Consider the following 26,062-nt stretch of genomic DNA (forward strand, 5'->3'; position numbering starts at 1 on the left):
ATTTAAATCCTGGACTCTGCCACTCGATCTCCCTTGGCATCAGTTTCCCAAATTGTAAAATGAGGTAGTTTGATTAGATGTCTTACTTATAAGATTCCATCTCTAAAATTTTTGGTCTTCTGAATTCAGACCATGTGTTCTTAACATTTTTTGCTTCATGGATCTGTCTGACAATTTAGTGAAGCCTATAGACCCCTTGTCACAATGTTTTTAAATTAGTAGATTAAAATATATGTGATTACATTGGAAACCAATTCTATTGAAATAAAGATATACTTTTTCTCATTCAAATTTATATATCCCTTGAAATCTCTATAAAGGTGCCTTAGGTATCTATGGACTTTAGGTTGGGCATGTGTGAGTTAGTCAATCACTTATTTTTATAGATGATGAAACTGAGTCCTAGAGATGTAGAATGCCCTGTCTTATATAACACAAAACAGTATCAGATCCATGAACAGAATCCTACATTTTACAGAGTTCTGCCACAGTGCCCTGACAAGGTCTGTTCCAGTTCTAGCATTTAATGATTCAGGACTATGATTTATGCCATCTTGTTCATTGGGGGCTTAATCATACTGTGTCTGGGAGCCAGAAGGTATGGTAACACCCAGAGACATTTGCTCAGATGTCCCAGCCAGCCCAAAATAGCAGCAAGGAAGGATGCAGGGGTTGCTTTGGGAGCTCAAAGTCCAGCACTAGAATGAAATGGAGCAGTTTAAGTCATGAGACACCATGTGGCTACTGCTGTCCAGAAGAGGCTCTGTTTATTTGGTTTGCTCAGGATTTTCCAATGATTGTGTTAGTTAGTAACAACTAACCACTCCTTTTCTTCCTTTTTCTTTCAGGACCTTATGAGGCTTCTGAAAAACCCAATCAAGCAGTCTCCTCGTCTGTGCCAAATCAGTGGGAGCAGCAAAGGAAAAGGGGCAGCATCACTTCCTCGCTGAAGATGGAGCAGCATAGTAGTGCTGGGAAGAGCAGGAAATCCAAAAAGTTTCGTTCCATTTCCCGGTCCTTGATTCTCTGCCATGCCAAGAGCAGTGATGATGGATCTAGTCCTGATGAGAAATGCACCGATCCTTTTGAGATAGCTGCAGATTATGCCCACAAGGGAGCCTTCCATTGCTCTGGGCAACTGGCAGACACATCAGAAGCAGAGCCAGGCATTCCTGATCTAACTCTGGGCTCCAAGGCTGCGCAGCTCCACACATCAGTGAATGACCGTGGCAAGATCCCCAGGCGAAAATGCTTTATTAAGGTATGTCCAGTGTCTGTCAACCCCAGCAAAACAGCAATGAGATTTCTGAGTTTTAAAACCTTTGGGCTAGTTTCTTTAAAAAAAAAGAAGAATCAGGGATCCAGATGTTCCATCTGAAGGAAAAATACATCTATTTTGTTGACGAATATAAAAGAGACTAATATGTTAGGTGGTTTAGAGACCACAGTTTTAACCTCTAATTTCTTAAAACAAAACAAAATAAAACAAACCCAGGGATCCAGATGTTTTATCTAAAAAAAAAATACATCTTTTTATGGATGAACAAATTAGGGATTAATATTTATCAGGTGGAATAAAGACTCTAGAGTCTTAACTTCTGGATTAGTTTCTTTAAAAAAAAATCAGAGCTGCAAATAGTTCTATTTAAAAATCTTTTAAATATATAAACATAATAGGAATTTAATATTTCTTAGATGGAATAAAGACCAGAGACTTATTCTGTTTAAGCTCAGAGAGAGAACTCTGACCCAATGGATAGAAGCTATAGGTCTGCAGAATTAATACAGGAAATGAACTTAAGGACAATTTTCTTATGAAAAAATGAACTGTTTATGAGGGAGTGATTTTCTGTTCACTCCAATTATGAGCAAAGATTGGATGATCAATTATTGGGGACTTTGTGTTTTGTCCATCAGACAACATCAGACAGCAGAACCCCAGATTGAAGGGTCTTCAGAAATCACCTAGTCCAACATATATTTGAACAGGAAGCGTCTCATTCATGTCCCTAAAAAGTTGTCATCCAGCCTGTACTTGCATATCTACAGTGGAGTGTTTGGGTATATTCAGTGTAGTGGGCTCTCGCTACCTCCATATTCTATTTTTGGGCAGCTCTAATTATTAGGAAGTTTTTCCTCTCATCATGCCCAACTCTGTCTCTCTGTAAATTTCATCCATCACTCCCAAGTCTGCTCTCTGGAGCCAAGTAATACAAATCTAATTCCTCTTCCAGGTCTAGGAATTTATGATTGACTACCAAAATAAAGAACAGTATTGTTACTCAATCAAGGTCTTTATTAAGTACTATTGGCTTCCTGATGACTTCAAGGAAACACTAGTCTTGACAGTTAAAAAAAAGTTATAATCAAACCTAGATCCTTACTGAATAGGAATTCTTTTAATTTTTTATGCGTGTGGCTTCAGGACTAAGGAAAATACCTAGCACACAGTAGGTACTTAATATATTTTTGTAAAATTGAATGCAATTGAATTCATCAAGGTGCTTAATATATTCTTGTGAAATTGAATTTAATTGTATTTATTATCATTGTAGAATTGCTGGTGAGATGGAAAATACAGTTTAATTTATAGATGGGTACTTTCAAATTTAAATAAAGCAGGTTGTTTCACATAAGTCAGAAGTATTATTAAATTTCTGGGGGTTATGAGGGAAAAAAAAGTTGATACTTTACATTATTTTTCCTTTCAAATGAGATAAGGTATGTTAAGGTATTTCATAAAGTACTATAAAAACTTGAGCTGCCCTTGGTATGGCAATGGCTCCCTGGGGCATGGACTTTGTTTTTGCTTTTTTTTTTTTTTTTTAATATCTTCATCCCTTAGCTCAGTATCTGGTACATAGGACACTTAAATACTTATTTGGGGCAGAAAGGTGGCATAGTAGATAGCGGATCCTGGAGTAAAGAGGTTGAATTCAAATGCAACCTCAGACACTTACTAATTGTGTGGCCTGGGCAAGTCACTTAAACCTGATTGCCTCAAAAAAGAAAAAAAGAAATACTTAATGATTGTTGATTCAGTGCTAATGTTACTGAAGATAGCTAACTTTTCTCCTTGCCACTTCTCTTGAAAGTTTGATTTTTATTTTTTTTTAATCTTGAAAGTTCCACTTTTTTTTTTTTTTTTTTTTTTTTTTTGCTTTTGTTTCTGTCTGAGAACAGAAAATAATAGTGGCCTAATGATGAGAAAGTAGTCGAAGTCTGGAAGATTGAGTTTAACTCCTGCCTCTGGTATACACTGGCTACATTGAAACGTTACTTAACCTCTCAATGCTCTGGACTAGGGCTTCTTTTTCCACTTACAACCCCTTTCCCCCCCAAAAAAAATGACTTCAGGGTATATAGATATGTAAAATCCATATACATATCATTTACTGATAACACATCATAATTTTGTGATCCTCACATTCAGTTATGGGATCCCATATGGGGTCAAGAGTAATAAGCTGGGTGTCTAGACAACTCTCTGAGACTATAAGTTGCCAAGATGTACATTAATAGGGGAGTTTCTTCACCTTGGATTTCCTTAAAATAATGAAATTAGTCTTTTCCCTTCCTTCTGCCTAATTTTATTTGTTAAAGAAAGGTTTCATCACAGCTATATGATCATAGATAATTCATGTAATGTAGGGGTAGCTCAGTTTCCTAATCTGTAAAATGAGGGGAGGGGTTAATTATAGCATTTCAAAAGTCACTTCCAGATCTAAATTTCTATAAAAGATTGGAGCTTGAAGAAATTGTAAAGTGCATTTATTGTCATTCCTATTAGACCTCTTCTTTTCCTGCTTCACTTCCCTGCACCAGCAGATACCTGGATCTCCCCTGAAGATACTCCATCCTTTGATGCCTCTCTCTAGTACTGAATATACCTTCTCTCATGGCTCTTTGTCATATTGGGATGGAAGGAGCTGTAGAAATGTTTCTTGTAGGAACTCCCAGGTTCTCCTCATATCACCATGTCACTTCCTGGCTTTCCTTCTTTGACTTTCTTTTTTTTTTTCCTGAGGCTGGAGTTAAGTGACTTGCCCAGGGTTACACAGCTAGGAAGTGTTAAGTGTCTGAGACAAATCTGAACTCAGGTCCTCCTGAATTCAAGGCTGGTGCTCTATCCACTGCGCCACCAGCTGCCCCTCCTTCTTTGACTTTCAACCCATTTAGATTTTAGTTCCTATTCCCTATCAGTATCCTGAGGTTGTCTCACTGTACTTCTTTCTACCTTACCTATAGCTGGGAAATTTCATTTACAAGCAGATATTTCCTCAAAGACTCTTACCATCCAATTTCTTAACCCACCATTTCTAGAATCTGTACTATCGTTCCATGTCAACCATAGTCAGGGATAATAATTCCTTGATAGCCTCCTTACTCACAAGAGATCCACTTCCATAGTCTGCAATAGTGAAATCTCTATATCTCAACATGTCTTGCCCTGCCAGCTTTTTCTGTGTCTTACTATACCTCAATACAATCTCTACCCTCAGAGATTTTATTCCTTCCTGAGTTGGCCCAGGCCATCATCTCTGATTTGACCTATTTTTCTTTTTTAAACTCTTGGCCCTTTAGTTCAAGTTCAAACTGTCATCAGCACTTGAATTCCTAGTCCCATTGACGTTAGGACTCATTTTTTTTCTAAACCCCTCTTCCTCTTACCTACTATCTTACTTAGATTGCTCCCTCCCATCATCTACTTTCTTCTTTCTGACTCTAATGCTCCTGGAGGAACATACATAACCAAATGGCTGGATTCACTGGAGCGAACTCAAGCTTAGTTTTGATATAGGAATAATTTTGAATTGGTCATTGCATTGATTCCTCATAATTGCTATTTTAAAACTTTTCTTCTGATCCTCTCCCCTCACTTAGCAGAGGCCTTGGATTCATACTTTAGTTAAAAGATTAAAGCTATATGTGATTTCTGATTTCCAATAATCTTCAAATCATGCCCATCTTCTACACCATAGCTCCAGGTTCAGAGGGTGATGTGACCCTTCTTATCAAAAGCAAACACTTATGTCCTTGATCTCCTTCTTTCTTATCTCCTCACACATCATTTCCCTTTGGTTATTTCCCCTCTCTCCTTACTTTTTAACCTCTCTTCTTACTTTTTAACCTCTCTTGGATCTTCCTCTATTTCTTATAAGGATGTTAAAGTGAAGATTTGATCCTGTTATCTTCATATTATCATATTATAGCTTTCTTCCTTTTCATTAATAAATTCTGGGATTGAAGTGAGATGGGAGGAGTTTCTACTCCTCGCTTCCATTTTTTGGCTTTCATTTATTTTTCAACCTCTTTACAATATGACTTTCATTTCTACTAATTAAATAAATCTGTTCCCTCAAAGTCAGCAGTGATCTCTTTTGAGTGACTAAGGTTTTAAGGTATCTTCCTTGACTATTCACTCTCCCTGACCCCTCCTTCCTATTTCCAATTTTTTGTCAAGGGCTATCTCTTTCTTTTATCTTTGTAATTTCTCTCATATATGCACATTTTCCTTCTTCTTATTTCATTCAATAAACTTCTCTCTTGGGGTTTCAATGTCCTTTATAACTTGCTTTCCAACGTCCTCTGCTTCCTCCCATTTCCATTATCCCAACTCTTTCCTTACTCCCAACTATATAACCAGTGACATTGGACTGCTTACTGTTCTTCACCTAAGGCTCTCTCTTTACTATCACTAAGCATTTTCATTGACTTTCTCCTAAATATATAGTGCTCTTTGTTTTCATCCCTGCCTTCTACTTTCCTTGGTTTTGATTCCTAAAGGAGAAACTAAACTTCTACAGGAAGTCTTTAAGGATCCCTCTTAATTCCAGTGTCTCTCCTCTGTTGATTATTGCCAGTTTATATTCTCTACTTTTCTATTCTTTACTGTTTGTAACAGTTATTTGCATGTTGTTTACCCCCATTGGACTGTGAGATCCTTTGGAGTAGGGACTTTAAAAACAAAACAAAACAAACTTTCTTTGTATTCCTAATGCTTAGCACATTGGCTGGCACATTGTAGATACTGAATAAATGCTTATTGACTGAGTCGCTGACTTTATTGCTAACTCCAGTGATCTTTTTTTTCAGTCTTTATCCTTAACTTTTCTGCTGCATCTTACACTAAAGACCACTCCCTCCTTCTCTACACATTCTTCTCCCCCTGAGCATTGTTATCATTGTTAGCATTGTTAGAACAACATTGTTCTGTGGTTATCCTCTTCCCTTACAAATCCAATTTTTTCCATCTCCTTTACATATTCATCATTTGTGTCTCATAACCTTTGTTTGGAGATACAACATGGCTCTGGCCAGGGTCCACTTCTTTTCACCCTCAATATTAGGGCTTCCTAATCTTTTTGTGTGTATCATGGATCCAGGAATATATTGGAGTCATATTGACTTTTGAGAGTTAAATTTTCAGTGAGTGCATTTGATGCAGTTAGTGGCAGTGCAGAGAGTTGAGGTGTGAGAATACCCTTCTGGTTGACGCAGGTTCAATGTGAAAGAATTCATGAACCCAAAAAGTTTGACTGGCAAAAGGGAAGTTTTATTGGCACTGAAAAGTCAGCTTTGCTAGGAAGACTGACTTCTTCAGTGGCAAGGTCCTGGCAGAGAAATAACAAAAGTTTTTCACTGAGTTCTCTTCACAGTGGGCAGGAGTCTTGACAGGTAACTATGCCAAGGAGAGAGGGTCCTTAACAAGACATAATCCTGCTTTGGATATTATGCAAGTTATGAGTTTAAAATTAGGTTTTTTGTAGGAAATCTGAGACTGAGGTTTCAATTGAATGAGATTCCTTCAATGTTGTCATTGCCCCCAGCACTGAGATGCCCCCAGAATGAGATCACTTAAGTTCCAGTTAGTAAGAGTGGTCCTGAACTAATTTTCAACTCAATAGAGGGTGCAGCTAATCCCATCAAGATAACAGAATGAAGCCACTTTATCTTGATTCCCTGAGGTAGGCCTCTCCCAGAGGAGAGTTTCTCAGAGTTCACCCCCCAATAGTCAGGGAGGACAGTTTCAAGGTTCCCCATATAACATTCACATCTTGGAAATCACCAGACACTACATGTCAGGATTTGATTTATTTTGTTGATTGACTCAGTTTAAAGTAATGAAGAAAACGTTAATAAGGTAGACCAAACTTAAAAGGATGTCAAGTTTTTGGAAATTTGATTGTTAAACATTTACCAGCATAACTCTCCATAAAAACTGTTGGCAATATGGCAAAGCTTATGGACTCTACATAGAGTAATTTTTGCTGCTTATATTACTGATTGAAAGAAATGCTATATATCAGCTTGAGATTATTTCTAGTTGATTTATTAATTTAAAAATGAAAATCTCTTTGATTTACAGTTGCAACTGGATAATTTATATATCCTAACTAAATGCCAGTTCACAGTGTTTTCTGGGTGGCTAGGAAAATAAACTTGGATTAAACAAAAAAAATTTCCAAAAACAAATCTTTAAGAGAGAATGAAGGTTTTGAGACCAGAATTCAAATCCTGAATCTAGCTGATTTGGATGAGTCACTTAACCTTCAAATGCCTTAAGAAGAGGTCTGTCTGTCTGTCTGTCCGTCTCTCTCTCTCTCTCTCTCTCTCTCTCTCTCTCTCTCTCTCTCTCTCTCTCTCTTGGTCTTTTTTTTCTTTTCTTTTGGATAATCTATAGAGTACAAACAAAAGCAGGCAGCTCTCATTTATACTTAGAGAAAGAGGAACTTGAAAAATGTAATTCTCCAAGTTTCCTATTTGTCAATTTATAGTTTCAGTTACTTTACATTGCAAATTTCCCCCAAGAATTTTCAGTTAGGGGTAGCAGCAATAATTAATTTGACTTTCATTTAAATTTATTTCATTTAAATTTAGTTATCCAGTTGCATCAGTGAATACTAAAAAGATTCTCTTAATTTTCAATTTTTAAAAATGAGTCAATCAGAAAAACTTGTCTTTTAAACCTTTAATGAACTAATTTCTCAAATGATTAACATTTCAAAATCTTTTTTTGGCTTTTAACTTTAAAGAAAGGGGAGAGGTTTGCTGAACAATTGAAGAGTGACTGAACAAAGTATAGTCCAGAATATATGTCTGTCTGTATATATATATAATTTTAATTATTTTTATTTTACTGAGTTAATTGGGGTTAAGTAACTTGCTTAGGGTCACAAACATAGAATTCAGATCCTCCTGACTCTAGGGCTCCAACTACTTTGCTTTCTAGTTGCCCTTTGAAGAATGATGGATTATTCTTAACCATTATGAATGGGTGAAAGGGATGATGTTAAAGAAATTGGAGGAGACTTACATGAACTAATGTAGAGGGCAGTTACAAGAAAGCAATTTTTGTGGTGACTATAATATTATAAATGAAAATGACTTTGAAACAATAGTTAATTCTGATTAATGTAATTTCCAATCATGACTTCAGAAAACCAGTGAATTACACTTTCCTATTTCTTGGCAGAAAATGATATTGATGCAAAAAGGAAATAAAGTTCAAACATACAAATAAACAAAAATATGTATAGAAGAGAGGAGAGGGAAGTTCAGAAGGGACAATAGAAACTGGGCAATGTTGGCACTATTGCATTAAATTATATATAATCCTTTCTATTCTTTGGGTTTGAAAATGTTCAAATTTGATATTTATCAAATATAAAATATAAGAAACTTTTAAAGGGGAAAAAAGGAATGAAGTAGGCAGCTATTACTCATATATTATGATTTGATATTATGATCAAAAAAGATTTTCCCCGTGAATTTCAGTGAATTAGGCAATACCCCAGGAAAATCACTCTTTTAAGATTTTATTTTTAGGAGTACTCTATTAACATTCCTGGAGGGATAGGATGTTAAGCTATTATGAGCTATTATTAATACCTTAATAATTCCATGATAGGGTATTTGTGGATCACATAGCCTTCACCTTGTGAATAAGAGAGCAGGGTCTTAAGGAAATAAGACAGAGGAAGAAGAACAAGGATCAAGCAAGGGTGTAAGTATAGATCAAGAACAGCACAAAAAGGAGTGGTGGCAGGATATCAAAGATAAACATAAATAGTTTTTCAATGGCCTGATGTGATCCTACTTTAAAAATACTTTGTAACAATCTCCTCATTTATTTGGTGGTTGTGAATGAGACTCAATATTGGCATCATGGGATTATACGAAAGTTAAAGTAAAATTTTTGAAATAATCTATAAAGGAAGTAGAAGGGCTGACAATGAAAACAGCCAGCAAACAGAACAATGATGTCCTTTATTTCAGATGCAGCCTGATTTTCCTGTGACTTGCATATGCCCAGAAACGTACTATGGGATTGGGAGATTGTGGCTGGTTATTTGATACTGGAAAAGACAGTCATAAATGTAGGGATTCTGCCCACTGGGCAGAATGGGCTCCGTCTGGTAGAGGGCAAGCTCACTGTGTGGGTGGAAATTCCTTTTCAAACCCACCTGATTTTCAAGTCATAGTTTGGCAAAAAAGTTATTAAATGAAGAAATCCAACTTGTTTCTATTTATTTGGGGGGCAGCTATTATACCGGAAAAGATACTAGAGCCCTTGGTACCATAAAGAGCCAGTTTTAATCACCTATTATAGACCACAACAGATTTAACAGAAACACAGACTTCTTTCCCCTTTTCAAAATGTCAGTCAAGTCACTCTCATATGCTTAATTAACTGACTCACTATTTTCTTGCTGCTAGCACAAAGCACCAGTCTATTCCATTTCAAACTCAGTGTATATGCATGGTGAGGCTCAGGATGAGAGACATAGGTTTCACCATCCTCCAGCGGTGCCATGGTTACACTCCTTTCAAAATAACATCTGGATTGAGAAATTTGGAGATTGCTCTGTTTCTGTCTCTCTGTCTCTGTGTGTCTATCTTTCCATCTCTCTGTCCCTCTGTCTCTGTCTCTGTCAGTCTGTTTTCCCTTCCCTGTCTCTCTCCCTCCCTCTCTCTCTCCACTTTTCCTTCCTTTTTTTTTCTCTTCCTCCTTCCCTCCCTCCCTCCCCTTTCTCTTTCCCATAAATGTATAACATAAAAATTAAAGGAAAAGGAATTATGGAATCAGCCAAAATAAAACCATTCTAGTGTGGCATATATTTGGCAGGACCCAAAAGGATTAAATCATTAGTCCCATTACATGCTGGATTGGTAGATGGAAATGCCCTTTGGATCCAAATTAAGCACTGACCTAGCAGTCAGCACCTCTAAAGATCAGAGAATCACTGAAGTTAATTTCCTAAAGTCAACAAAAAAAAAAAAAAGAAAAACAAGTATACCAATGATTATTGGGAGGGAAAACGGATCAGTAGCTTTGTGCCATAGAACACATTAGAGGAGAGAGAACAGGATTGGTGGGGGGAATACATGGAGTCTGAGAGAATAGAGAGGCAGCCTTGTGAAGCTAAAGGTGGAGAGAAGAGGTCCCCGGGAAGCATAAATCCAATCCCCAAAATGTTTCAAGCTGTATCAACACAGGGAAATTATATTCTTAGCTTTTCAACTCAGAATTGACTCTATGCTTATATCCTTCCCCTCCATTCACTCCCCTCCCTTTTTCTGAACCTGTGATTTCTTCTATATAAGAAACTTCTAACATAGAAATTCTCCCTCCTAATACAGATTACAGATCTATAACTTCTAGTTATATTTAGAAAGCTTCCTGAGACACTGAGACATTATGCACTTTGCCTGGGGTCAGGGGTGAGAGTTGGAGGTAGGGAGCATACAATTAGCATGTACCAAGTTGAACCCACAAAAAAGTCTATCCACTGGGCATCCTGCTTTCGTTGAACCCTTAAAATGCTAAAATGTTCTTCAGGACTAGGGAGAATACCCCAATAATTTGACATTTGAATCACTGAAATAGAAAGCAAATTCTATAAGCTTGATATGCTAAACAAGAGAAAGAGGCTAATGGAAGGCCATGAATCAGAGAAAAATATTTCACATAGTAATGGTATCCTTGGGTGGATAAAGCATTTACCTTATGGTCCTATGGGGCAGATAAGTTCATGTGTTACTAAATCCAATTTACAGATGAGAAAATGGAGATTCAGAGATGTAAAATTACTTGCCCAAAGTCACATCATAGCTAATATGTTGCAGAGCCAAGATTCAAACTTGGATCTTACAACTTTAAATCTATTGTGTATTCTATTACATCACACTATCTCAAATAAAAAAAAAATATCCATTAGATTTTATCCATTTTTTTTTTAAATTTGTGATAATTGCTGTTGGTGTCAGGGACTCAGACTTAATATTCTTGCTGCACATTCATGACCAAAATGATGACAGTGACTTTGTGTACATTGGACTCAGTGTTTTTTAGACAACTGGATAGCAATGGATAGAACATATTGGGCCTGGTGTCAGGAAGATCTGAGAAAAGTCACCTCTCTTTGCCTTGGTTTTCTTGTCAAAAGAACTAATAACCACAACAACCTAACAGCGTTGTCGGGAAGTTCAAATGAGAGTTTGGTAAACTGCTTATTGGTGACTGATACATGATAGGCACTATAAAATATTTAATCCCTACCTCCTTTTAGCCCCAACTTATTCACATAGACTATACTGTCCATGGAGTTTTCTTGGCAGAAATGCTGGAGTGCTTAATTCTGGTGAATTAAGGTAAACACAATTAAGTGACTTGTCCTGGGTCACACAGGTATGAAGAGGCTGGATTTAAATTTGTCTTCCTAATTCTAGACCCAATGTTTTATCCATTGAGCTACCTAAGCTGCCTTCTAAGTTTCTTTTTTTTTTTTTTTTTTAATTTCCTGTACTCAAAATTTCCCTTTTTAATATATCAAATAGATTAATTATAAATTGGTAAATCCTTTTTAGCAGAAGATCTGATTCTAGGGCAAGTTTAGAAATGTAGTTTGCCTTCCCCTCTCATTTTGTGCCTTCTGACACTTCTGAGTACTCCTTTCTCTGTACCTCCACCCCTAACCCCACTTTTCTTTCTGCTCAACATTCTTTACACTGACACCCTATCTAGACCTGTCCTTCTTTAGAATGTTTTGTGACACACAGCTTTCCTTCCCCCCAAAAAACTATCATCCTTTTAGTGCAATTGATCATAGCAAGGAGGTAAGGATAAAACTAATCCACCATAAGATGATAAACTTTCTCTGCTGAACCTTCACAGTCTTTCAGTGATTTAAAATCATGATTTATTAGATCTGGAAGGAACCTTTTTTGTTGCTATTCAGTCATGTGACTCTTCATGATGATTCCATGGACCCCAAGATGAATCTTCCTGACTTCCTGACTCTAAATTCAGAACTCTATCCACTAGGCCACCTAGCTGCCTGAAAGGAACCTTACATATTCTGTAATCCAACTTCTTCATTTCATAAAAGAGAAAACAGCAGTGCAAATCTCTTCTCCAACACTCTGACACTGTTAGTAGCAGAACCTGGGTTTTCTGATTCACAGATCAATGTTCTTCCTGACACATCATGTTACCTCTCTCTTTTAAATGTCTTTTATATATGATAATACCCTTTTTATTTTTCCTAATATTCCTCCTTTTCTAACCAGAGAACCATTCCTTATAATGATAGGAGAAAAAGAGAGAAAAAAAGAGTTCAGCAAAAAGAACCAACATAACAGTTGAATCTTAAAATATATGTCCCTACTTTCACCTTTTTTCTCTGTGATCAAATTTGGTCCTTATATTTACACACCATTCAATTTTTTTTCTTTTGTTTTTGTCTTCCTCCCCCCATTAATATTGTTGCAGTAATTGCATACATTGCCCTTTTGTTTCTATTAACATCATTTTGGATCAGTTTTTCATACCATGGTACCTCTCCTGATCCTCTTGTTTGAAATTTACTTTCTAGCTCAAAGACTCTGATTCCCAGATTAATGTTCACCCTTACACATTGTTATCTTTCCTTTAAAAATGTCTTTTGCATTTATACCCTTTATTTTTTCATATTTCCCCTCCTTCCCTATAGAATCAAAGAATCTATGACCCATGGCATTTTACTGAAAGTGTGAAGTAGATAGGATTTGTGTGTGTGTGTGTGTGTGTGGTGATAGTGTGTGTGGGGATGAGTCTTCCCAGATCTATAGAATTAAACTCAAGAGGTAAGGGCTGGCCTTGACTGGCAGTTTATTCCTTTGGCAGTGAATGAAAGGAAATACGTATCCCATGATACTAGGGCTGGAAAACTTAGGGAAACCCACCTGCCTAGCAAATGGGCCAATTTGATTTGAAAGTATGGCTGACTTTGTAGTCTCGTTTCACCTAAGGAAAACCAGGCAGCACAGCAAGAGCTACAGGAGAGGGAAAAAAATTAATAAATTGAATGATAACTCAAGAAGCCAAGAAACATTAAAGAATAAACTCTAAACAAATTGGCAGCTGGCACTTTAACCAGTCTGTTCCTTGCACAACACACCACATCTGTTTTGAATTAGCTTTATGTAACAGCAAGTCATTTTAATCATCCTTAGCACATACCAATCAATAGCAGTTCACATTTCTGCAGAGCATTTCAGGTTACCAAGAACTTTCTTCACCACGATTCTCTGAGGTGGATAATACAAATATTATAACTTCCCTCTATTTTTATATGTATTTTTGAGGGGGAGGAAATGAGTTCAAAGAGAGTAAGTCACTTGTCTTCACATAGTGGTAGAAACAGAATTTAAAGCCAGGTTTTATTATTCAAAACCCAAAGACTTTCCTACTATATCACTTTGATTCCTAGCAAAAGTTATTCTTGAAATATTTATGCCTAGATTTATTTGGAGGATTTTCAACTATTGGGTAGTCAAGACACCTTATTATGACTTATCTGAGTTGTGATGTTGTCTGCGTACATCAATAAATATCATATTTATTTTAAAAATAAAAATAAGAATTTATCCTGATGTATGTGTGTTTAGGCATGTATATATATGGATATGTATGTATATATATATGTATATATATATATACATATAAATATTTATATATGCATATACACATATCTCTCTCTATTGATCTATCTATCAAAATTTGCCAGGGAAAATTTTCTAACTTTTCATTTGAAGATTCAAGACATTCTGAGTTATGATAAGTCCCAGGGCAGGAATAATCACATAATGTTTAGATTGTACAGCACTTTGTGGATTTCAACCACTTTCATGTCTGTTATATTATTTTTTAATCACAATTTTCAAGTAGAAATAAAGACTAATAAGAACTCACATTTATACATTACTTCACAGTAGGCAAAGCTCTTTCAAATAATGATCTCACAGCCATTTGATGTGAGAAGGGCAGGAATTATTTTTGCTATTTTACAAATAGGTTGAAAGTAAAATGAGTTTTCCAAGACTCATTGTCTGCAGGTAGAAGAGCTAAGATTACTACTAAATCTCCTGACTTCTACTTTAATGAAGTAATTACTGTACCAGGCTTTGGCTTAAATCCAAAGAGAAACAATTTGAAAATTATCCATAAGTTTTAGTGCCCTGTAAACTAAAAATGAGTCAGTTGTGCCATAAAACAGCCAAAAAAATCTGCTTCTTTTCTAAGCTACACAAAAAGAAATATAGTATCTAGGATAAAACCAAAAACAAAAAAAAATGATAATATCTGTATGATATTTTCTCTTCTGGTCAATCCATGAAGGGAGAATGATGTTTAATCCTAGGCATCATTTTTGATTTGTCTTCTCCAGATATCAAAATGGTATGATGGATATAAATGATTTAACCAATGATTATCCATGAACACCTTCTGTGATTTAAAAGGAATTCTACAAACTTTTATTTTTGGCTTTATCTTACTTATTCATGATAGTGTGTCAAAGGTACATGAGATTTTCTTACACTATGGTGATATGTTTGGTTTTGTTAATTTCCTTTTGTGAATAAATGACTTGTTTCTTCTTTTGTACTCGATATTGAAATCTACTTTTATCATCTTCATGTCTGAAAACATCCTTCTCCCCTCCTCTACCAAAGAGAGCTAAACTCTGACAAGAAAACAAAGTGGGAAAAAAAAAAAAAAAAAAAAAAAACTTATGAAAAACCAACCAGGTTGCTATTGTTTGTAAAGGTTCCCAGGTTGCTCCACCTACTTTCAGTAAAAACCATACAACCCTTAACATTAATTGGTTAAGCAATGGTTCAGTTATATCTGGAAAGAGCTGACTCCCTGAGAGCAGTAATGTGTATAATCATTTCCTTGAGACACAGACAGGTACCCAGTGAGGCAGAATGAAGTAGAATTTGTACATGACTTTTTGTACCTTTCCTGCATGAGTGAGTGTGTTCACTGAACTTATCTGTATGCTTCTAGTAAACCCCACAGTGAAATGAACAGAACGTGAACGTTTATCTCCACTTTTAAATTCCATACTTGATTAGCACACCATTTAAGAAGGATGTAAAGAGCTGAAGAGTATAAAGGAGAGCATTCAGGTTGGTTGACCTTGGCTTTTGAAGGTTAGTTGAAAGAACTGGGGAGATTTAGTGCCTACAAGTGAAAGCTATTTGTAACTATCTCTGAAAGACAGTAATGTGGAAAAAGAATCTGTTTTACTTAGGCCCATAAGCTAAAGCTCAAGCAACTTAGGAGTACTCTTCCCCTTTGTAGACCATCTAGTAAGGAAGCTTTGTGCAGTTTTTGAATTTTCAGAAGATGGTGACTGGAATGATGAGATATCTGGAAATGACATAATTTGAAGAAAAATTGAAGAAACCTAGGAATGAAGAAGGGAAGACTAGAGTGGGTGAATGTTGAAGTGTACAATATAGTATACTTTATGTAAAGAAAAAGAATCCTAATAATTAGTTATCCTAAAGTAGAATTGGGGCAAGCAGGTAACAGAGAAGAGTATGAGATCTCAAATCAGGATCCTGAGTTCAAATATGACCTTAGACACTTACTAGTTGTGTGATTCTAGCAAATCACTTCATTTTGTTTGCCTCAGTTTCTTCATCTGTAAAATGAACTGGAGAAGGAAATCACAAATCTCTCTAGTATCTTTGCCAAGAAAACCCCCAAAAAGGGTCACAAAGAGTTAGACATGATTTTAAAATGGCTGAACAACAAAAAAGTAAAATAAGTTGCCTCAGAAAATAGTGGGTTTCCCTCCAAAGTATTTAAGGTTGAATTATCAATTCTAGGGTATATTAAAGAATGAATATTCTATAAATAAATACATGCTGGACTAAATAGCTTTTAAGTTCCTTTCAGATGGTATGATTTTCATTTTGTGGTCCTGTAATCTTTGTTTCATTTTAACCAAATTGATTAAGCACTTTCATTATGCAAAACACTTTCCTAGGCTTATTGTTAGGGTGCACAGAACTTTTATTTTGATATTTTAGAGGATTCTTGAATGAATTTGCATTATTCTCATGATGAGCAGTTGGTGAGAAATTACTTATGGGAACTGGACCATCCATCAACAACTCTTCTACCCCTTAAATAAGCAGATTTGTTTTATGTGGAAAACTATTGCACTCACATACAGTGAGGACATATTAGAGCAGTCCCAGTACTATGTGACATGTGGATTCCACCAGTCACATACCAGTTTTCCAAGTACTTACTTCTATATCAACTATATCAACTAATCAATGTGTTTATTGAGTGACAAACATATGTCTAGTATCATGCTAGGCACTGTTAAGAATACAAAGATAGGTTTATGTTGACTAAAATGAAAAAGCAATATAAGAAGGAATTCTGGAATAATTCAGGGCTAAATTATGTGGTCATTATTATAAGCACAGTAGTCATTTTGAGAGGATGTAATCATAGAATAGTTCCAACAACACTTGATTTGGAGAAAGGAGTCCTGGGTTCAAATGTCAGTACTCTTACAAACTATCTGTATGATGAGAAAATTATTCCTTTCTTTGGGCTTTCTCTACAGCTTTCTACAGCTTTCTCAGCTGTAAAATGAGAGTTTTGAACTAAGATGATTCTTAAGATTCCTTTCTGCTCTATATACTTATTTTTCTAAGTAAGAATTCAGGGAAAGCTGGATAAGTAAGAGAAGGATTGATAAAAAAGAGGAGACTCACACTGGGCCTTGAAGGAGAGTACATAGTATAAAGGACATAGTACACATACCATTTTTTTCATGCCCACCATTATAGTACAAGTATAGATTGGGGAAACTTAATTTATATGAAAAATTTTAATGAATTCAAAGCTCAACATAAGCAAATTATGTGACATGACAGCACCCAAAAGCTAATGTGTCCTTAGGCCATATTAATTGAGGTATAATGTATGGAAGAGAAATTGCTACCATATACAGCCACCTAGTGAGGGAGAATTGTGTTCATTTCTCACCTATTCAGAAGGTGGAGATCAAGAAGATGGGATGCCTAGATATTATGTAATTCAAAGAAATGTTCAAGGGACATGAAAAGAAAACTTGAGAGGGTGAAGGATGTTTGAAGTTTTTGAAGAGCTATCAGAGGATAAAATTGGCTAGAATTTGTAACAAGGTGAATTTAAGCTTAGTGTAACAGAAAATTCTCAAAGAACTAACACAAAACAAAGAATTAATATTCCAAAAATTTTGGAATGGATTGCCTTTGGAGGAGTGGGATCTCCATTAATGGGGTCTTTAACTGTGTGGATGACTACTTGCCAGGGGAATTGTAATGGGATTCATGCTTGTCTACAGGTTGGATTAGATGACCTTTGTGGTCCCTTCTATCATAGTCTATAATAGCACAGTTGGGCATTCCTATTCACTGAGGAGAGAATGAGTTTCAAAATGAAGAATCAGTTGTATAGTTCTGAGGACAAATCTATAAGACATGTTTTCTGGATGTTTCATATCAGATTCCTAAAGTAGCTTATGATTTGACTTTGTTCAACATAAGAGTCACAAAGAGATACAGTTGCCATATAAACTTCTTCCTAACTGCCCTTCCATAGGTATATGCAGGAATATATAATATAGTAACACCAGGAAGGATTGGAAGAAGAGACTTCAAACCACCATACTTAGGTCTCTACAAGCTTCTTGAAAACAACAGTCATTCATTTTTTCCAGTTTTTCATAAACCAAAGCCAGGTTAGTCTTAATAGAGCACATTAGCACCACAAGTAGTGAAGCGCTAACTTCAATGTTTGCTAGCTATAAATGGAGGACTATATCAATATAAATTGATAGGCATATTATCCTATGGTAGGCATATTAAGCATGGACAGCTTTGTGGGTATGTTCAATACTTAGTGTGAAGAATTCCATAACTCCAGTATCAAGATCCTAATGTTTGGAGTTGGGAGGAATCTTAGAAACCATTTAATTCAACTCTACACATGATATAGGAATCTTCTCTATCATATTCCAGATAATATGTTTGTTTCCTACCCGAAGGGGGATCTTGTTCATTCCATTGTGGGATGATTCTAATTATTACAAAGTTTTTCTTATATTGAGTCAAAATCTTCTATCAAACTCTGCACTCATTGAACCAAGGTCTGCCCTCTGGAATAATAAAGAGTGAACTGACTCTTTTCTCATGGGTAGCCTTTAGTTAAAGACTACTGTCATGTATTTTCTTCTATAGAATAAATTTGCTTGCTTTTTAAACTATTCCTCATTTGACATGGCTTCCAGACTCTTCACCATCTTAATTATTTCCTAGAGGCACTTTGGTTTATGACTCAAGGTTTCATCACAAAGCATAATAATAATGTTAGTTCCTGTGATCTGGACAGTATTCTGCTACTAATAATCCCTAAAGCCACATTAGTTTGCTCAAAAGCTAAAATCACATTATTGGCACATATTTGATTTGTGATCAACTAAAACATCTAGAGCTTTGTCAAGTAAATTAGTGCCAAGCCAAATATCCCCTTTTTATATTTTTTTTTTTTGAATACAAACGGTGGATTTTCCATTTATTCTCATTATTTTTTGTAATTACTGATATGTTAATGATTTTTAATTTTGATTTGAATATCTGCCATATTATCCTTCTTTTCTAACTCTGTGTAACCTGAAAAGTTGTTTTAAATTTAATTTAATTTTCAGTTCTGGAGTCTTACTTGTCTCTTCTCTACCCCATTGATTAAACAAAGAAAAACAAAATCCCTGTTACAAATACTTATAGTCAAGCAAAACAATTTCTACAATGGCCATTTCTCCTGCCCCTCCCCCCAAGAAAAAAAAAAGTCCTTGACTTTTTTATCAGGAGGAGGCTAGCATGTTATCATTGTGAGTCTTCTAGAATTGTGGTTGATCACTTTGTTAATAAATGCTCCTAATTTTTTTATTGTCTTTATAATATTGTTATTGTAGAAATTGTTCTGTCACTGGAAAATTTGATAAGTATATCTTTTGTGTGATCATCTAAGTATCAGTAAAAGGTCAGAATTCTCTGGAACTTTGCTAGAAATATTCTGCCAACCTGCCAATCATCTATTGAGTACCTGTTGAGAATTTACAAAACTTTGTACTAACTCAAATGAAGTTATTACAAAAGCATAAAAAAGACTTTTATCAAATGTCCTAAAATCCAGGTATATTGCATATTTATGACGTCCCCTTGATCTGCTCTATTCTTAATGAATTTGTTTTACCCATAATGCTCATCACATTCTTCACTAAATAGTCACAAGTATTTAATATTTAATAGTACATTTTAGAAAAATTTTAGATAAATCTCTTTAAATCTCTATGTGTGTGTATATAATATATTATATGTATTATATATACCAAATATATATAAAAATATATGTGTGTGTGTATTTATTTATAAAATTTACATATTTGTAGTTGCAGTGGTAGGTGTATTAGAAGAAGCATGCAGAAAAATACTAAGAACTATTAGAGATCTCTTTGTAAGAGCAATATAACTCTGGAAATCTGTGGTTTCCCTTCATGTTCCTCTGTGTGACCCTGGGGAAGTCTTGTGCAGTGGGCTATACTACAAGTTGCCTGAGGCTTTGATCACAAGGATTACTGAAGGGGTGATTGATGATTCTATCACAAGACCAGAAATCACTGTGTCCTTGACAAGACCTCTATTTTCTTGGGTATGCCTGTGTTGGAGATCATGAGATTCTCACACTAGTAACACTAGCATATCATGGTATCAACTCCACATTTCCCCTTCAGTTGAATTGTTTGGTGAACAGAGTGCAAGCCTTAGGTCAGTAACTTCATTGATTGTAGGAATCATTATATGATCACAGTCCCTTAGGGCTTTCCATAATGGGTTTTCTAGAGCTCCTTGACTCAACAGTTATATCTCAGACTTTTTTTTTTTTTTTTTTCAAGTCACAGAAGGAAGAAAGAGTATTAGTATCAGCTGGTCTTTAGGATTTAACCTAAAACTTTTCCCATTGATTGGATATAGACTATATTCATTATAGGGAAAATGAGAAATGATGAATTTAATTGGAAAATATGCTTGCTGGGGAAAAGGAGGACTCCCAGAGTTTAAAGATCAGCTTTGGTTAATCTTTTAATGTTGTATATATAAAGCAGGTAGAGAAATTAGGATGTACATATACTGATGTAGCCTGTCAATATTTTAAATTAGAAAGAATTTTTAGAAATTTCTAGAAATCTATAAATAAATAGCTCCCAGACTTGTCAGCAGAGTACTTTTCTCCAGATCATTGGGGAAGCCAATAACTTAGTAATATGGCTAAATGACATCCTGAAAGACTAGAAAAAGAGGTTTGCTTGGGGTCAGGATGAATGGAATGTGCCACCAGGCAAGCAAAAGAACCCTGAAATTTAGATAGATCAGGGTCCTTTTCTGATGAGAGATTTCTTAGCTTTTCTAAATCTGTGCTTCAAAGTGGAATCCTTACTTTCTGGTCTGGCAATGCCAGTGGTAATTAGCCTGGGACAATAGAAAGGAGCCTTTAGGAAAGCAGAAGAAAGTCCAGATAAGGCTGGAAAATCTTCCCTCCCACCCCCCGCAAATGCCCAGTCATATTGGCCTGGTCCTTCAGGACTAAATGAAGATGAGAAAAATATACTTCCTTCATATGGACATGAATCTGCTATAACAGCAAAACAACAATACAAAATCACCCAGGAGGAAGGATGGTAACTAAAGATAGAAGAGATTTCAAGGAAGGATAGAACTGATTGACATTCTTCCTATCAACCTTGCCTGTAAGAAGTTTGAGTCAAAGGGCCATAAGTATAAAAAGCTTCCAGGAGATAAAGCTGTTTGAAGCTTACTCCTCAACTGCAACAACATAAAAAGGGGAGAGGTAAGGAACCCAAGGTTTATGGCTCCAGATAGATTTCTGAAAATACAAAGAAGGCATTGGATATGATTAGTGTTGCTCAAAACTTCAGCAGAAGAGCAGAAATTAAGATTGGTTAAAAGGTAGAACACATAGAAGAAGCTCATAAATCACACTCATAAATCGGATGCTGTGCTGCTGCCTTAGAAAGAGATGGACAAACAGTGGTAAGAAATGGGAACTTTTTTCATGCATACCTGATTCTCCAATTTACCTCATTTCCTTATCTCCTACAAGGATTATATGGAGAAATACATAACCATCCCTTCTCTGGAGATTGAGGAAGGATAGTGCTTAGATGAGGAATATCATTACCATGATTAGGGAGGCAAAGCAGTTTATCTTTGGGGGCAGAAAGTTAACAACTGTTGTTAGTGACCTTGAGAAGAAAAAAAAAATATTTTCCCCACCCTTCAGCTGCATGTAGGCAGCTAATAAAAGGGAGATCCAGAGCTTCTGGTATGGTGTTTAGGTCGGTCTGTTATCCCAAAACCTCAGAGTTGGGTTTATTGGAAAGAAAGAGTAAGAAGGAGATGAGACTTCTTTTGGTGGAGACATGAGAATCTGGGGTTCCTGAATTGCTTTTCTTTTTAATCTGTGGTTATGTCTCCCTGTGATGTTCTTGGGTAAGACTTGCACACCAAAACACGCTACAAATTGCATGAGGTTTTTGAATACAAAGAATCCCCCCCCCAAAAAAAAAAAAAAAACTGGGTAAGCATGACTTTGTTGGAAATTCAGTGACATTTGTGTCTTTGGCATCATCTTATGGGTCCTTCTGTATTCTCTTAAGCATGACTGTGTGAGAGGTCCTAGGTCCCTGCTAATTTCTCCCTGAAGAAATAGGAAAAAGAAGATCAGTAAGTTTAGATTGAAGGCAGTGGTAAAGGGAGAAGGAAATTTAAGACTGTCTTCAGAAGGGATTAGGTCCTTCTGCACAATGGTTTATGTCATATTGTCATCCAATCAAACCAGCAAACAATTAGGAAGTGGGTCTGAGGTGAGGGGAAGAGAGCAGGGACTCTCCTATACTTCTTGAAAGTTGCTTTGAGGTGAGTAGGTATGAAAATAAATTTTGTTTCACACTACTGCTCAACACTCTTAAAGGATATTTAACTAGTGTTTTTCTGGACACAAAGAAGAGGATCAGAATTAATCTGCTTTTAATCTGAAGGATGGCTTTGCATAGGAAAGACTATTCTTTTCTTTTTAAATAGGAATGTTTTCTTTTTTTAAAGCACAATATGGTAAAATGTGATTTCTTGTAGTTGGGAGTAGCAACCAAACAGTTTACATAGACCTTAAAATTGAGAAAGACCGGGTCAGTGCAATATCCAAGTGGACTATTTATATTTGAACATGGGTGTGCCAGGCCTCTGTAACGGTTTAACGGGTTTATGAATGTTTCATTGTGTGACACATGAGACCAGGTCTTCAGAGACTGTGAAATCTGATCCTTTGGCCCCTTGCCTCTTCCTGACACAGGAGAGCAGCGTCTGGAAGCAGTGCATAGCCACTGGGAGTGAAGGGCTGGGTATCCAAGTCTCCCAGACAACCACCGGTACCTCCTTTGGGAAGGGGTTTGCTGTCAGCCATGTGATGGGAGGAGGGGCCACCTACAGGTACTGTTAACACTCAGTGTCAAAAGTATTTCATGTGGTTTACAGACAGCCATTTGCAGGAATTGTGGGATCAGTTATCTAAACCCAGGAAAGTCTCTTATGTTAACTGCTGTGGGAGAGGTGGTCCTTGGAACTTAGATGAAGCCTGATTTGGCTGGGATAGAAATGGATTTATGTCCTGGGTAGGTCACAAGATTTTATTTTGTGAAATAAAATGAAACTAGCCAGAAGAGGGGCTGGCATAACTGGTATCTAAGGGCCTTTCAGACTCTTTCCCAGAGGAGAGACTCCAAACCTCCCAGAGCTGTAGTTAAAGCCACAAAGGAATGTCTGCAGTAGATGAAGTTTGAATTGAGAGTAAGCTGGGATGGATGTGTGGTTGGAGGCATGGGGGAGGGTTCAGAAGGGAACTTGGGACTCTTTTTCCTTTCCTTCTACACTGGGAATGGACAAATTGGTCATGTCTTCTCTTAATCTACTCCTTTCTGTTGTTGCTCTGTAGAGTGATGTAGACTCTACAGACTCTATACAGCAACTACCAGCTGCAGGTAAACAACTGATAATCTGACATATACATGAACCCTGTTTAGGGGAGAATATGAAAGAGAAATAGAGGAAAGGTTTTTCTCTTCTTGACTCTGAGGGGTGAGAAGAGTGGAGAAGAGAAGGATGAATCATGTTATTGCATATTGTCTGGGTCTTACAAGAAAAATAGTTTAAGATTCCATAATGTTGGCACTCATTTTATAAATTTGAGGTTTGAAAAGCAGTCCTATGAGAGCCATAACTGGAAATTTTTAGAATTTAGAATTTAGAATAGAAGTGAGCAGCATGAAAGGTGGTAGAAGTGTCCCCATCAATAATTTTATTATTCCACTTAGTGGAGCAGAAGCAGTTTGGACATAGGCAGTTAACTACTAAAAAGGCTTATCCTTATCCTCTTCTCTCCGTGATCTTCCCCCCCCCACCTCAGAAGCAGGCCCTCTGAGAGATTTATATTTCAACAAGTTATTTTTGATAACAAGGTGCTAAGATGCTATTATTTCTTCATCCTTGATATTTAAGAAACCTGGCTACTAGGGCTAGTGATGGAGAAAAACTTCTAAATTTTTTTTCTAGAGATATGTTTTCAGGGAAGGGACTGAAATGAAGAAGGAATCAATTCCCCCACTCCAAACCCTTAAAGTATCACATCATAGCTGGAAGAGTTCTTAGGGATCAACTAGTCCAACACTTTCATTTTAGAAGAGGAACATGAAATCTTGGAGAGAATTAACTTGTCCAAGGTCACAAAGGAAAGTTTATTTAACTCTCATTGAGGTTGAGGATGAATTTAGGTAGAATCAGAACCAAAATCTTTATCACAAATTGTATGAGCTAGAAGGGACCCTAGAAATTGACTTTTCCAATCCTCTCAGTTGGAAGTGGAAAACAAGGCTCAGAATCAGTGTTTCAGTGTCAGGTTTCCTGACTCCCAAGCCAGAGTTGAAATGGTCCTTTTACAGCCAGCCCCTGATCTCACAAATCAAGACAAGCTGAAGAGGAAGTGGGTGTATTCTGGTTCCAGGTTCAGCAACTCTATCCCCAGACTCTAGTCTTAGGGAAGTTTGTAACTCTAGGAAAGAAAACTTTCAAGAGAAAACTTTTCAAATCCCCAAGAAGGTATAACCCTAGTCAGGCCTATGGCTTTGTTTTCCTTGCCCAGTTTGTTCCCTTAAAATATTATATTCCATTATCCCTCTCTTTTGGGTTGTACCAAGAGGCAATGAAGAATCCTTAGGTGTGGGGTGCCATATCTGCCTGAAGAAGCCTTTGTCTTGACTCTATTGCCTAATGGGATACCCCAATATTTCCTGGGCCATCACACTATTTGTCCTGATAATACTGACTACTAAGCAGTGGAAAATTAGGAGGTCATAGCACTCTAGAAGGGACTGAGGCAATTTTTTCCCCTTAGTTGTCCCACCTAAGGGATCTCTTTTCTTAGGGATAATGAGATAAGACATTTTCCAGACTGCTGGGTTTTCTTCAGATATAAGAAGTATTTGGTTGCTTAAAGATTATTAAGAAATGCTAATTCCCATAACACTTCTTTTTCTCTTTGTATTCCTTATTCTAATTGCCTTTCTAGCATCTTCTTCAGGAGCAGAAATAGAAATCTACATGCAGTTTATTTATTCATCTCTTTTAGTGCATAGATCATTAAGAAACTATCTGCTATTAGCACTTTAAAATTAATTAGTCAAGCTTATCTTCTTGGGGGACTAGTGAAAGGTAAGCTTTAGTAAGGCAGAAAGAAAAGTATGGAACATGGGACAGTATTATAATGGCCAGATATAGGATACGTCCCTGAGAAGGAAAAATCTGGATATTTGAAGGGACAACATAATGTAATTGGATGTGGAAGAGGTGAAGGAAGAGTGAAGAAAGGAACTGTGGAACATCATCAAAGCAAAACTTATCACTTAATAGAAGGACTAGGTATGCCAATTGACAAGAATTTTTTTTATAACTATAAAAATGGTATTCTAAAATTTTCCTATAATTTTTCCTATCTAATGTAAATGCCCTTTAAATGTGATATTAAATTATAAATTATAAAAATATAAATTATAAATTAAAATATATTAAATTAAATGGTGATATTATAATGTTTATTTTAAAATAAAAATCCTATCTCTAGTATTTGCAAATGTACAATATTTTGTTAATGCAGCTTGGTTCTTTGAGATATTTTAAAAATTCTGTTCCTTGTTAACTAAAACTGCTCTTTCCAAAATTAATAATGGTTGCTTAGTAGTTATCTGATGGCCTTTCCCACTAATCTTTTTTCCAACTTCTGCATCCTTTGATAGTGTTAATCACTTTCATCTGGATATTCTCTCCTGGTTTTCTTCCTACATGTCTAACTATCTATTATATTCCTTTTCTGGTTCATCATTGCATTCCAGGACTCTTAGTATTTCCTAGGACTCTGTCATGGTTCCTCTTTTCTCTCTTGATTCTCTTGGTAATTTCATCAATGCTCATGGGTTTAATTATCATCTAAATGAATATTATGTATCTAGTCTAAATTTCTCCCTTGAACTGTCCATGTCACCTTCCCCAACTGGACATTCAAACTGAATTGAGACATTTCAATCTCAACATGTCTAGA

The 26,062-nt window shown here is 36.1% G+C and overlaps 1 protein-coding gene across 1 annotated transcript in view; it reads left to right on the top strand.

Annotated features, from left to right (window-relative positions):
- The first annotated feature begins 872 nt into the window (after positions 1 to 872).
- The window catches only part of IL16 (interleukin 16), a 106,526-nt gene continuing 81,336 nt past the window's right edge, over positions 873 to 26,062 (top strand). Inside the window, 2 exon segments of the mRNA XM_074295256.1 lie at positions 873 to 1,261; positions 22,769 to 22,905. Coding sequence (XP_074151357.1) covers positions 953 to 1,261; positions 22,769 to 22,905 — 446 coding nt within the window. The 5' untranslated portion in view covers positions 873 to 952.

The sequence above is a fragment of the Sminthopsis crassicaudata genome, chromosome 2 (genome assembly GCF_048593235.1).
Source record: "Sminthopsis crassicaudata isolate SCR6 chromosome 2, ASM4859323v1, whole genome shotgun sequence".
NCBI classification, from domain to species: Eukaryota; Metazoa; Chordata; class Mammalia; order Dasyuromorphia; family Dasyuridae; genus Sminthopsis; species Sminthopsis crassicaudata.